At 41.5% G+C, this 15,027-nt stretch overlaps 1 protein-coding gene across 1 annotated transcript in view; it reads left to right on the top strand.

Annotated features, from left to right (window-relative positions):
- cacnb2a (calcium channel, voltage-dependent, beta 2a) overlaps positions 1–15,027 on the top strand; it is a 50,577-nt gene that overhangs the window by 29,743 nt on the left and 5,807 nt on the right. Inside the window, 8 exon segments of the mRNA XM_034148625.1 lie at positions 4,550–4,669; positions 10,042–10,164; positions 10,256–10,392; positions 10,494–10,570; positions 10,879–11,012; positions 13,028–13,108; positions 13,217–13,275; positions 14,202–14,311. Of these exon segments, the coding sequence (XP_034004516.1) occupies positions 4,550–4,669; positions 10,042–10,164; positions 10,256–10,392; positions 10,494–10,570; positions 10,879–11,012; positions 13,028–13,108; positions 13,217–13,275; positions 14,202–14,311 (841 nt within the window).

Here is a 15,027-nt window from a genome sequence, read left to right as displayed (position 1 = left end):
GGATCTAAGCTGTATCATCCTGAGGTTAGATTATTATTAGTGGCCTGTGTGTGGGTGACACGGCCCTGTCAGTGTCAGTGTCAGTGTGGCAGAGGGTCCAGAGGTCAGTGATGTCAGGCAGCCCCAGGCTCGTTCTGTCGCTGTGAGTTTCTGTCAGTGGTGCTATCGGAGTGCAGCCTTCACAGCTCCACGTTCAGAGCATCTGTGCCCCGCCCTGAGACCTCTGGAGGCAAGTGTCAAGGCGCCTTAATGAAACATATGTGACCATTGCACAATTTCTTCAGGCAAAGCTATGAAATAGTGTACGGATTTATTTCCTAACTTGCTAGTTGAAAACTGAGTCTTGATGCTACAATCGTCACATTTTCTGTTGTCCAACATTCCCATCATTCCTGTTGAAAACACTCACCTCAGGTAATTGCCTTCCTCGTTAGGCTAATTGGTCCTAATGAGCTAAAATCACATTATCCTCCCCCAGCCTTTCGTTTCATGTAAGACGTGTCATTTTTCAGTGCACATGTCTTGTTGAAAGGATCATGAGCAGATGGAGGCGTGTCATTGATTGGTTTTGATAAGCACCACTGATAAGCATGTCATCTTTTGATCTACAGTTAGTGGGCCTTTGGGAGCGCCCGCTGCCCATAAACCAGAGTGCCTTTTTCTAACCGCCGGTCCCACGGGCCAACCCCTGACTCCTCTGACCTCACACAACCTCTTGAGGGTCAGAGCGAGGAGCATCGTGCGTCAGCACTGCAAATACCGGGGACATTTCGAATAATCCCCCTGCAGGAGGTTTAACTTTGGCTCTACCTTTTATGAGGACGGGACATTTTTAATGAACAGCTTAATTATTCTCATTTGTCCTGTGTGGCTGTGGGACGCCCCGCTCACATGTAATGAATCACCGCCGATCTGAGAGGCGAGGATTTAGAGCAGCTTTCACCTCAGAATCCCTGAGGCTGAGACTACAGAGTAAAGTAGCTCCATGTTTTTTATTTGGCGCATACACATACAATACTCACTATAAGGGTAACTTTTATTTTAGTTATTGATTAACATGCTTATTCCTTTCTTAACTTATTGATTGTTTTGTCAGAAAATAGTGAACAATTCAATATATAATTTATAAGTGTCATATTGAAATGCCTTTTTTGTCCTAACAGTCCAAAACCCAAAACCATCTGTACCATCATATGAGAGAAACCCCCTTTTCTTTTCTTTTTGCTTAAAGAGTTGCACTCTAGACTAAAAGATATTCAATTAACAATGATGTAAAACAGAAATAAATCTGAAAACAGCCCAAATTAAAGCAGCTGGTACAAGCTAATGTTTTGTATTTTTTCTAACTACCAACTATTTGTGCATTTAAGTCGACTGAATTTAGGCAATCCATTGAATGAAAAAATAAGAGAGATACTCAACTTATTCATGAAGCAAAAATATTGAAGTTGAAGCAACTTCTTTGACTATTCAGTAGGACAGCTGTGCTTTTGGTTTTTAATTGAGCAGCATAGTTTTTGCAGAACAGTAACTGTTCAGAAATATAAAAAATAACATCCAGTCTATGCTCCAGATAATGTTGTTTGAATAAATATGTCAGGTTACTTTAGTCTCCCCAATGTTGTTGGTAAAATGTAAACTGAGAGGTAGGGGGTGGGCGTGAATTATTTTTGGCTTCCAAAGCATGAAAGGAAAAGTCTGAGAGCCTGTGCATGAATCGATAACAAGAATAATGATCAGTTGCATCTCTGATGCCTGATAAAAGTGAGCAGATTTGTCTTCAGTAAACAAGCTCCTCACCTCTGAGAAGATGGCGATGTGACACTTATTTTTCCAACACCTATAAACAGCTCATGTTAGGGTGAATGTTTTGTGCTCTCAAACAACAAAACAGCATGCACAGGCGACACATAAACAGGATCCATATAGCACATCGCATCACTGCAGAGCCACAGTGAGCAGATGGACCGACTGTGAGGGGGGGAGTGACGGAGGAGGAGAAGGAGGGGGGGTAAAGACAGAGATAGAGAGGCAGAATCACTGAAGGGTTGTGCAAGACATGCACTGATGCGCTCAGACACAGAGTGAAAGAGTGAGCTTGCAGCACCTGAGAGGCAGCAGCTTCATTAGCATCGGTAACAGGCAGCCACACCAGGACTCATGTAGATAAACTGCTGTTATCCACCGCTTGTGGAGCAACGTGGGAAGGCTACAGCAGGAGGAGGAGGAGGAGGAGGAGAACGAGGGGCTGAGGAGCATCGCCGCCACCTGACTCACTCTGGGAGTCAGCATCGGCACCTGCAGCGGCAGTGTGAGCACTCAAGGAGACCGGGGAGGACAGAGGGAGAGAGCTGCTGAGATTATGCGCGGGGCAGCGAGCTCCTGTGGATTCCCCGTCTTTAGCAGCAATATCAGCAGCAGCAGGAGGAGAAGGAGCTGTGGCTCTACAGATAGCAGCAGCGCTAGCTGGAGCTGCAGCAAAAAGACAAGGAGCCACAACTCCAAAGCTATTTATTTACCTAAGGATGATTTACAGCCAAGGTGTAACAGGAACCAGATGTTGCCACTGTGTTGAATGTACCTGTAGCCAGAGCACTGCTGCAGCGCTGGTGCATGAGTGACCACAGCAGTGCAGTTAGGTGTAGTTGTAGCAGTGGCTCCGGACACTGAATGACCAGTGTGGCTGATGAAGGCCACCTGGATCCGCTTGCTGAAACGAGCCAAGGGAGGTCGTGTCAAGAGCTCTGATGCCGATGTAAGCAGATTTTGAGTGTGTTTGCACCGTCTGTTGTTGTGTGCATGTGCGAGTCTGTGTGTGTCTGCCTGATCCATCACTCCACAGTGTCTGGGGTCAGTGTGGCACCGTTGTGTGTTGCCCCACGATGATGAGAAGCTGCATGTGGTTATCAGTTATGGCTGTCAGATTCTGGGCAGAGCTCCATATCACCTCCCTCTGACCCACTGGGACAGCGTTGTTGATCGCGCCCCGCTGTTAGCCCTGACCTGATGGAGTAATCACAACAGGTATTTTCACCTGCATAAAGACAGGCTGGTGTGCAACAAGGTACCAATTTATGTACCTAAAGTGCGTAGAAGTGCTGCTTATTCAATCTCAAGCTTGAGCAGCGTTTGATCCATGCTTGGTGATGTTTTGAAAGCTACTGGGAGAATAATGACTGCACGATTGAAAGCACCCTGTGGATATTTAATGAGTTTGCTTTCAAATGACTTATTCATATCAGGTACAAAGCAGGGAGGATGAGAGACACAGCAGCGCAGTTCCATGGTGAGATGGACATGAATATGAATAACCTAGTATTATGTACCGTAACAACATTGTATTGTTTCCATACATAAGTCAGGTAATGGAGAAAGTGGAGAGGACATCCTCCTTTGTACGTATGTGATGGCTGGGTAATTCTAATCAGGCACAGAGCGAGGGAGGCTATTTTTAACTCAGACAGCAGAGTGTAATGGTGCAGTGAGATGAATGAAAGCGTTGTGTGGGTGGCATAGTAACGTGCAGGTAAGGATAAGGCTCACACTGCCTTCACTTAGTTAAAAAAGGCCCTCTTTTAATCCTTGACTGTAAGATTACATTGAACTGAAACGGATATCTGGCGCTGGGAAATTATTCTGTTGTGTAGGAGCAGATGTTATGTATTTATTCAAACATGCACAATACATTTTAAATATTGTTGTTAGCTTTAAACAGTCAAAGCAAATGGGTCACTTTTAGCTTATCTGCCTAAACAGTGCACTTTTAAGGTTGTATCTTTGGACTTTATCAATGATTTAAGAGTTTACATAATATCCAACCATTAAAAAGTTAACCTCGTCAGCCTGGAAATGCTAGCTTTTTCCTCTGGTGACTGCTCTCTGTCTTGTAGTGAAAACACTATTTTCTAAATAGCAATAACATGCAAGTATAACTTTAAAAAGTAAGCGTGTGCTTCACCAATGCACTGCTCTCAGGAGAGTCAGTAACTTGCATATTTTTGGTATGCGTGTGTCTGAGAACTGTGACTAGATCTGTCGCAACCACATATCACACAGAGACATACTGGGACCTGGCATTCTTCAACATTTCACCCAGTGTTTCTCACAAAAGGATCAAAACAAAAATCTTTAGGCGAGCGGCTGACAGAGAGCGCTAAGGATAGAAGGAGAGCTGCTGGGGATGTGATTCTTTGAAAGACTATTTGTGTCCTTTGGCATCTTTTCTCAGAAAGAGGGGAAGTGTCCGATGTAATTGATAATAGAATGAAATGCCTGCTTATTTTATTGAGCACATCCTCTCGTTATTTAATGAACTCAACTTGAATTTATCGATGCTTAGAGTCTAACAATTCAGTCTGTCTGGGTGCGTTTTCACATTTTAAGTTGCACATTAGATGCTCAAGAATGTCTTTTGAAGAGGAAGAGCAATGCAGAGGAAATGAAGTTCTCACGATGCTCTGAATCCCAGCACGAGTCTGACACCTTTTTCATTTTTGAAGTGTGAATACCAAATGGACGAAGCTGACTTTCAGTGTTTGTGTCTCTGCAGGGTTCGGCCGACTCCTACACCAGCCGTCCATCAGACTCCGATGTGTCCCTTGAGGAGGATAAGGAGGCAGTGCGCAGAGAGGCAGAGCGACAGGCTCAGGCACAGCTCGACAAGGCCAAGGTTGGTATCCAAAAACGGGCTGCGGTCACTGAGGTCACTCTGTCCAGTCCCTCCCTACTGAAACATGTGCTCTATGGGGGCAAGAAGGGGCCTGTGATCAACGTGTGTGTTTGTAAGCTTTGTATGCTTTTGAGAACCCTGTGTGTAGTTTTTGACCACTAGTAGCGTAGGAACAAAAGTCTTTACTAGTATGTTAATAATACTAATTGACGGTTGATTAGTAGGAAGGAATAGCTATTAGCCCGAAAGAGTTAACAATAGGTAGACTGCAAGATAACAAACGTGAAATTTGACAATTTAAACATAAAATAAAAAGCTTTACAAGTGTTTTATCACTTATAACACAACTGTTTTGTTGAGAATATAAACATACTTTTTTTTTGTTTACAAGAGAAATCCACAGGGCACATTAAGACTTAATTTTAAGGTTAAAGTTAGAATTGGTATTAGGGTTAGTTCATTGTAAAGAGGCCTGTTTTTGTAATGGTTAGAAAGTAAGACATGTGAGGGTCCCCACAAGTATAGAAGTGTGTGCACAGACGAAACTGCTTTATTATGCTTGAACGAATGATGTCTGGCATCAGTTAAACCGTAATGTAAACTTTACACTGGTTGGTTTGTTATTGGAAGAGAAGGAAAGCTGTGTCTGTTTCCTTTTTGGTCTCAATTCTTTAGGCCTACATGTTCATTCTTTTTTTTATAGTGGCAAGAAAATTAGCCATTTTGATTTCATTATGGAAAGGGAGAAACGTGTTATTTTTCATTACTAGCCCAGCTTAGCTCATCCATAATCAGACAGGAAAACAATAATGGTTAAAATCATTGGTTGTTGAGAGGAGACCATGCTGGAGGACCCACTATGATTTCAGCTGGTTTCAGGGTCTAGCAAAGGGCTGTCGGGGGCTGCTGGTGTGAGAGGTTAGGGGCCTCAGAGGGCTCTGCGTCACTGTTTATCAGAGCCAAGCCTTGCCTGCTCTCCTCTGCTCTGGGCCACAATTAGCAGCATATAAACAAACACACACACAGCAGAGCAGGCTTGTCTTTGTGTGACAGGAATTGCAATCAGCGCTTGCTTCCTCAGAATCACTCCAATCGCTGGCACTGTTAAGATTCATGCCTTTGATCTTTTTAAAGAATTTGATTATCTTCTGTGCACATGTTGTCCTCTTCCTGCTCTACATGTCAATGGTTACGTTTTGTTTTGCATATCAATTCATGCAAGGGTCTGTTGACTTTTACTGGGTGTTAATTGTCTATAACAGCTAGCATGCTCATTAGCTGTGAGCGCTGAGCTTTTGGCTGTCCATCCATTGTAGCAGAGCACTTTCCCTCCGTGCTGTCCGGAGGTAGCTCATAGCTGGCACAGACAGATCATTCTAGCAGATCTGTGTTGTTTTGTTCCAGAGTCACCCTCTCTGGCTCACTAATTACAAAGATAAGTTGGCTTTAGAGATAACCTGGCATGGATTACCCCTGCTGGCATTTTATATGACAGATGACTGGTAAAAAATAGCCTCTCTGGTCTGGCCACCACAGCGAGAGCTGGGGTCAGAGGAAGTGCAGAGACTCTGCCTGTGAGCCTTTTTGGGCAGTCATTCGCAATAACTTCCTTAACATTCCACAGACATGTTTAAGGCCTTAATATACTTCACACTACAGTACATGGTTTTTAATATGAATACCTACTAAAACTCCTCTGCTGTCTGTTATTGACTTCATTAATTGAACACTTTTAAAGTAATAAAGGTAGTTCTAAAGATGTTTTGTCAAGTCTGAGGTTATCTCAGGTTAGGGGAGATTCCAAACGGAAAGGCTTTGCCACAAATTGGGTGAGTGAAGTCTGTGAGGGGCATTTACACGAAAGAGGCGCATTGCAAAAAGTCAGGATATCTTTGTCTTTAGAAGTTAGGAAGTGGAATAGGAAATGAAGGGAGTGCTTTTAAATTGTCTTAACTGGCCCAAAATATTTGTTTTCTGATGGTAAAATTACAAAGTATTCAGCAGCTAAAGAGACAGATAATTTGGTTATGAGTTGGTAGAGACCAAAACGGAGCTAAAAGGGAGTTATAATATGTAAATTGTTGTATTTACAGTTTTTTTCTGGTGCCGCCCAATGGCCAAGGAGTCCGTTAAAATGTGATTAAATGTTGTGACTTAATTGTTGTCCATGGTTATAGATTAGGAAATGGGTGTAAATCGGAGTTAGAATGAATTACTCTCACTTCGTCTCTTAGAAAAGCTTTGGATACAATTAATTAAATGTGGACTCCAACTTGTTACATGTTTGCACATAAAATTACAATAACAATTAATGTAGACATAATATAAAACAAAATCACTTTAGGCAAATAAGAAACTAACCAGTAGCTGCATTTATCATGGCTGACTTACTGTTCATATATAGCCTACCTATAAATATTACTAATGCATTCTTGGGTAATTATAGATACATCTTCCCACACTAAATTAATGAAGGTTATGGCTCCCTTCATACAATATAATAATACATTTTACAGGCTCTCAGTACAGCCTAAGGCCAGGGCACGAGGCTAAACCATTTTTTATTTCATATCGATCTGTACGTTCAAGGTGAAACAATGTGGGAACCTTGATTTATAGCATGAGAGCCTGTGTGTGTGCCGCGAATGGAGCAGGCATGTGGAATGCAAGGGTGTGTGTTCACTCAGTTAGGCACAGAGAGGACTAGGAGGCATTGTCTTTTGGAATATTCATGGGGTGGTGGGATATAGTGACGAGTGTTGTGTGGTGTTAATTGGCTGTATTCTATAGCGTTGCCTCCCAGGGTTCCCAGTTACTGATGGGGCTTCTCTGGAGCTCTGTCTTATCATTACTCTTCCTCTTATCTCCCTGAATGTGTCCCCACTCACATCCTGTCCTCTGCCTCTTTTTGTTCTTTGCACTACATCGTCTGCTATCCCTCTGTCCATCTCCTTTCCCTTTTCTTTACCCCCTCCTCCCACGCTTCTTACCCCGTCTCTAACCCTCCGCCTCAGTCCTTCTCCCTCCCTCACTGCAGTCAATACGGCATCCATAATGAACGCCTGCGTTACGTAAGAAGCAACAGAGCAGTATGGGCTCTTAAAGAAGATGTATCGATACTCTACAGCGGTGTAAATGTGCCATTATGTACAAATCCTGCTGTCACCTGTGATGGAAGGTGGCACGTTAGAAAGTGTGTGTGCGTGACTGCCTACAGGTCCGTAACATTTCATTAAGCCTGGAGAGAGCTTCACCTGACAGGCGGCCATGATTGATAAAGGCTGGGTGGGAGGAAAGAGGCAGAGGCCCATGAGACACATACATATAGGTGTACTAATGGACATGTGACTCAATGCATGCCATCGCCAAGGACGCTTTGTCCTCTACGGGTCCCACATCGGATTGAATGATCTTCTCAATGTTCATGTCACACACACCGCTTACAACCATCACTTCATAAAGTATTTACATTGCTGTCCGCATGAGGAAAATGATTCCAGGAGGATTTCACTAATGTATTATTCCCATAATCCCCCATCCATAGTTCATCACAGTCACTTTACACCTGTTGTATATCAATGAGGCGGTAGTGGACAGTGGTGATGTAAGGTAGCGATTGTCGTCTGTAAAGCTGATGAATTACTCTCATAGTGCTGAGCTTCACTGAGCATCGCTGCCTGTTTGAAAGATCCCAAGTAGTATTCAGATCAGAGCAAACCCAATCAGTCCTTGTAGATGGGTGAAGGTGAATAGGAATGTAATTTAATCTCACATTGAGCGTTTAAACCTGCAATAACTGATTTTACTGACCACTTTGGTGCAGCAGAAACAAGTGTTAAGGTTGAGATTGTTAACCTATTATAATTATTTACACATTCAGTAGATATGGAGCATAATTAGCCTTTAAAGGCAGGTTTATATTCTTAATGAATGTAAGTCCAATATTCTCTCTTGTTTTGGTCTCCACCAACTCCCCCCAAAAACGTCTCCTGAAATGCACAGTAGGATATATTTAAGATATTATTTTCTATTGCAATGAAGTTCCTTTATATTTTTGAACAATTTGCTACACCTCTTCAATCGCCGGTGGTCAATGCGATCAGCGTTGGCCTTCTCTGGATATGTCAATAGTAGGATAAGTAGGAAAAAGTAGGATAGCAAATGTGCCATTACACATTTTAAAAGTGTTAATACGGTCTGTGTTTTCCATGTTGTTTTGAAGTTTCTTTCTGCCCCCAAGTGGCCAGAAAATCTGATTTAAAAATACAAGACAATGATTCCCACTTGCTTAATTGTACACAAAACTTATATATTTACATAGATGTGTAGATCTGCCTTGCTTTGTATACTACGTCTTGCTACTTTTAGTTTGCGAAGGAAAAATCTGATTGGAAGACCACTATGATGCGCTTTAAAAGACTTTTCCTCAATCATTACACGGTTACATCATCAAAGCTCTGATTTAGTGAGTTACATTTAGATTCCAGCTGAATATCGCACACCCTTCCCCTCATCTTGCTCGCTTTCATGTGCAGGTAAATATCCAGCATGTGAGTCTACACTGGGAGATTACTCTAAGCTACTCCCTTGTGAATTCGTCTTAGCTTTTCATTCGACTTCTGTCATGCTACTCACAGGCAGAACAAATGTAATCTGGTTGAGGGCATGACCATGTTGCCAACTGTTGCTGCCATCGCCGCCAGGCTATGTCCAAAAGTATTTTATGTAATTCTTAAAAAGATGTCTATTAGATGGTTATTCTCCTCTTCCAGGGATCTAAATTCAGAGGGTTTGTCTGTGAGCATATGGTTCTCCCATCACATGTTTTCAGATCTTATACAAATCCTTTTTTTAGAAAATCAAATGCGTCACTATGGGCAGAGGAGATTTGCTTTTGCTTTGTGAAAAAATATCTATGTCTGGAAAGTATGAAAGTCTCATATGTGGACAGTATGTGAACCATATGTGGTTACATCACAGCCTCAAGAAACCTTTTCTAAGCTGTATGCATTATCTGAAAGGACTGTTTGTCCCAAAGAGGAAGGTCAATAGTGATGCCATAGGAAAGCCAGTATTGATTCAACTATTGTTAAGATTGTAGGATTAATTTATGACCACGAGTGCTGTTTGTACATCTCCTGTTTTAAGTGCTGATTTCTGCAGAAGCCAACATGTTGCATCACTCTGAATTATAAAGTGTTTTAGCTTGTAGCAGATAGTCCGTCTGCTTGTATCCCTCGCTTAGGGGGATGTTAACACCTCACACAAAGACAAGAATCACATCTCACAGTGTGAAAAAAACAAACATTTGAAAGGTCTCAATTCTTGCGTGATGTCTTTGACACAAACTGACCTTTTTTTCCTCCCAACAGACCAAACCAGTTGCATTTGCTGTCCGCACAAATGTCAACTACAGCCCGTGTCACGATGACGATGTCCCTGTGCCTGGCATGGCCATCTCCTTTGACACTAAAGACTTCCTCCATGTCAAAGAGGTGAGTGGTTAACTTTCCAATCAGAGATGATATTTAGTACAGTGATTTTGAGGGCAATAAGGATGATGAACATCACTTTTTTTCTGTGTAGAAATTCAACAACGACTGGTGGATAGGACGCCTGGTGAAGGAAGGCTGTGAAATTGGTTTCATCCCAAGTCCAGTGAAGATTGAAAACACTCGCATCCTCCTGGAGCAGAGAGCCAAACAGGGCAAGTTCCACTCCAGGTAAAAACCCTTATCTGAGTTCTCTGTGTCTGCTAAGAGATAGACTAAAATGAATGTAGCCGTCCTAAGGGTTGTTGATCTCACGTGTTCTCTCTTTTCAGTAAATTGGGAGCAAACTCATCTTCTAGTTTAGGTGAAGTGGTTCCTAACTCACGGAAATCTACTCCTCCTTCGTCTGGTGAGTAGCTTCTTGGGCACCTTCAAAACGCCAACTTTATACCTTATTCTGTAATCTTTTGAACTTACTTTTAACCATTGAATTCAAGTGGAAGGTAAGATGCACTACTTAGATTGTTCATATATTTTTACCAGCAATAAAGTTGATGTTTTAATTTCCTTAAATGTACTTTTTCATGTTTAATTTGCTGTCAATGTCTAGTAGCATACTGTACATTCTGTGCTACTGTCATTGAGAATTGTACCCGGTTACCTGTGCCCTCCTGTGTTCATCTATGTGATGGTGCTGTTGTCTGTCTGTGTGCGTAGCCATTGACATAGATGCCACAGACTTAGACCTCGAGGACAATGAGCTTCCGGTCAGCCTGCGCTCCCCTAAAGCCAGTCCAAACACTGTCATGTCACCCCTAGCAAAAGAGAAACGAATGCCCTTCTTTAAGAAGGTAAATTCCGGACTACCTAAAGCTCTTTTTTTCTTATCTGTCCGCACGTCTCTTGACTAAACGCCTGCTTGGCCTCACTTAGCGCCCGTCCTGTTTGTCTACGACACAGCCCTCGTTCCACTGCCGTCCGTTGGCATGCATGCCTGTTCTTAACCTCTCTCTTTCTCCTCTTCCGTCTCACCACAGCTAAGCAGAAGCAGAAGTCGGTAAGTCGTGGCGTGCAGTGCAGTGCATCAGCTCAGCAGGGACCTGAACTATACAAACCCTCTTTAGAGATTCAGCTCTGTACTGACCTCTCACCCTACTCACTGCTCCTGCAATCCTCTGTGTCGTGTTTGTGATTGTTTGTGTGTTTGTTAGTGAACTTGTGATCCTGACAGTGAGAGCTCAGTGTGAACGGCTTCATAAAAAGTATGCTCATAATAGTTATAGTCTATCATCTAATATCAAACAATGAGAGCGTTATCATTCCTATATCTTTCTTAATGCCACTAGAGATAAGAGATTGCTAGCTTAGCTTAGCATAAAGACGGGGAATGGTCTTGCAGCGACTTTAAAGCTCACTAGCTAACATGCTAACACAAGTTATTTTTTAACATGACAAAGAGGTTTCAATTATTACAATACATTTGCAATATGATAAATCTATTTAAAAGACTAAAATCTGACACTAAATTCAATTAAGTCAACTTAATTTTATGAAATGCTAGTTCATGAACATTTCCCATGACTATGCTGACGTTCATAAAGTAATGTAGAGTTGGACTTAAGCTGGCAGTAGTATTTGAGCGGACCCACTGTGTCCATTAGTACTCTCACGTTAGTCAGCAGCAGTGTGCATCAGTTCCCACAACGTCCCATGGGAAGCACGCTGACGACAGCAAATGTGAGACGGACAGAAAATGTTTAGAAGTGGAGAGAGCAGGAAGAGCAAACAACATAAAACATTTTAAAGATGGAGAAAGTACTTGACATTTCCTGCAGTTTTCTGGCACATCCAGACAGCTAATTGTAATGCAAAAAAAAAATATATATATATATATATATATATATATATACATTTGAGAAGATTGAACCAATACACATTTGAGTATTTTTGCTTAAATTTGACTTTAACTGATTAGCAGAACTAGTGACCATTACTATTCTGTCAAGGGATGATCACATTTCTTCTCTTCTGTTACAGATTTGTATTCCTCAATGGATTTGAAACCAGTGCTCTTTCATCATTATTTCATATCTGAATTCATAATGGGTTTATTAACTCATTAGAATACTTTTTAAGGTCGTATGTAAAGTAGGTCAATGCAAGGGATTGCTGTGGCACTTAAACCGCAGATGGAAAATCATATTATAATATATTGACATTGAACAATGTGTAAAACCATACCTGTTCGGCACCAATAGCGATCTGTCTAATCTCAACACATCCATCATTCTATAAATTGACTAACTTTTCATTTCTGCTCTAATTTAAAACATCTGCTCTTGTCAAAATCACCTCTTTCATTTTGATTTAAAACCGAGGCGGTTACACAAACTGAGCTTCCACTTTGTCGTAACAGCAATGAGCAAGTTTTCCTAACTGTCCTAATTTTCCCACATAATTTTTTTGTAGCTTCTGTTAAACTACTGTGGCTTTTTCTCCCTGTCCAACTAACCTTTCCTCTCACATAGTTGATGCCATAACATCAGAACCATGAAATGGGGGGATTTATCGAAACATTGAAATCCATCATAAAATATTGCATTTTACTGTAAGCTTCTTTGAAGTTTCAACAATGTGATGATGTTGACATTTGTGAAGTAAACTGCCAAATCTATTAAATAAATCAAAGCTTGTGTTATGTCGAGCCAGCTGGGACGTCCCATTTCATGGTTCACAATGTTCCAGTGCTTTTGAATGTAGTCTGGGTCAGTGTTGTCCCAAGTCCCTCAAGTGATTTGTGATGGTGAGTGTTTACTTTGTCTCCATAAATGTGTGCAACTGTTTTTTCTTCTTCTTCTCTCTGAAGACGGAACACATTCCTCCGTACGACGTTGTGCCTTCTATGCGGCCCGTGGTTCTCGTTGGACCATCACTGAAGGGCTATGAGGTGCGACAACCATTTCTAATGCTACCCTGCTTTTATTGGAAAATGATCTATAAAATGTGAATCCACTAACGAGTTGCTCTCATTTCCCCCTACATTTCCGGTCCACAGGTGACAGACATGATGCAAAAAGCGCTGTTTGACTTTTTGAAACACAGATTTGAGGGAAGGTAAGTTCCTTGTGATCTTTTCAAATAAAAGCTCTCATCCGGCTTCCTTCCTTCCTCATTCCTTCTCCCTCTAACTCTATATGCTGGTATTTATCAGTCCCCTGAGGTTGGCCAAGGGAGTGTGTAACAAGTTTGTTTGGCCTGCAGATGTGTGCTGCTGCTTTAAATAGACCCTCTCCATGTCCTTAATAGGTCATAGTGGGCCCTAGAGCAGAGCCGGATTCTACTCACTCAATGTTGAGTCCATCCACCCATCTGAAGCAGAGAGGCCATGAAGTTACACGACACTAACACTAAGATCCTTTCAGACCACCAGCAGCTGCAGTGTATTGTGTTAATTCCCCTTTAAGTCATGTTCTGCAAACCTAGTTTGAAGAGGCAATAGACAATAATTGACTTTAATACATCATTAACAAGTCAACGTTACTTGCACAATAAAATAGCTGTAAGATAATGACACCATCTGCATTTAGATTGGTTCCCTGAAAGCCTCCCATTCACTTTGCAATTCTGCCTACCTTTAATACAAATTTAAAAAAAACTTATATAAACTGCATCACCGCTTACAAGACTGTCTCTGGCTAAGAGGCAACAAAAAAGAATAGCTCAACTATATAGCTACTGTAGCTACACTCAGGTAGCAGAACATCTGGAGTAATGCTATTCTTACTTTATAAAGTTCACAGAAGTAGACTTAATTAAGTATAATGAGTTTGACCATAGACCCATGAACTTAAGTCTCATGTTATTTATCTTTGAGCAATGTTAATGTATTTTCTCCTGTTGGCTCCATCTTTTTCGAACAGTTTTGAGAGTTCTATTTTCTTCTTCCATCTTTTACAGCGTTATTTTTTTTTTGCTTTGCTTCTTTGCTTTTTTTTTCCATCTCTGGTAAATCAAGTATTTCTCTTGTTCCTTATCTTCAGAATATCAATCACTCGCGTTACAGCGGACATCTCTCTGGCCAAACGCTCAGTCCTGAACAATCCCAGCAAGCACGCCATCATCGAGCGCTCCAACACGCGCTCCAACTTGGGTACGTTCGTGCTTGAAATAAGTGCAATGCATGTCAACATCTTTTGTTTTGATTCATAATGTTTTCAAGGAGACCAGCTTATGTGGGAAAGGAAGGAAACGATTAAAGGAACTCTTGACAATTGTAATGATAACTCCCGACAGGCCTTGGCCGGTTTCCTTTTGTTAGGAATGAAATATAGAACATCAAGGCACGATAGCAAGTTCAAGAGCTGCTCTGATTTGACTGAGGTTGATCTGGGTTCAGATCCGATTAGAATGAAACAGATTCCTGAGTCAAACAACTGGGACAATATTTGCTATGTATCAACATCAGCATCACTCAGAAGCTGCAGCAGAGTACGAGGTCCAAGGAAATCATATTGTAGATGCAGGAAATGTATTGGTGTGCTGCTGTAGCAGGAAATTACTTCAGAATTAGCATAAAGAAACAGATCCCACACGTTCGCTGTCTTTTTAATATTACACTTGGATAGACGATGAGAAAAAAAAGAAAATTCCCCATTTTTCATCCGGTGTCACTTTAGTTACTTATTTACGTATAAGAAATCCTCTGAACAAGCCACTTCATGCACTATAGACCCTAAAAGGAAATCTACACAAAGATTTAAAGATTTGTACATTTGTTTCTGATGCTTGTTTCTGTCTTGAATCAAAAGTGAGTGTTTTCTTGATGAGTGAAAAGTTATGCAAGAAAATGTTGCATTGGAAATAAGT

This window comes from Trematomus bernacchii, unplaced genomic scaffold (assembly GCF_902827165.1).
Source record: "Trematomus bernacchii unplaced genomic scaffold, fTreBer1.1, whole genome shotgun sequence".
Taxonomy (NCBI): Eukaryota; Metazoa; Chordata; class Actinopteri; order Perciformes; family Nototheniidae; genus Trematomus; species Trematomus bernacchii.
The sequence above is the reverse complement of the archived record's forward strand: the minus strand, read 5'-3'. Positions and strand labels throughout refer to the sequence as shown.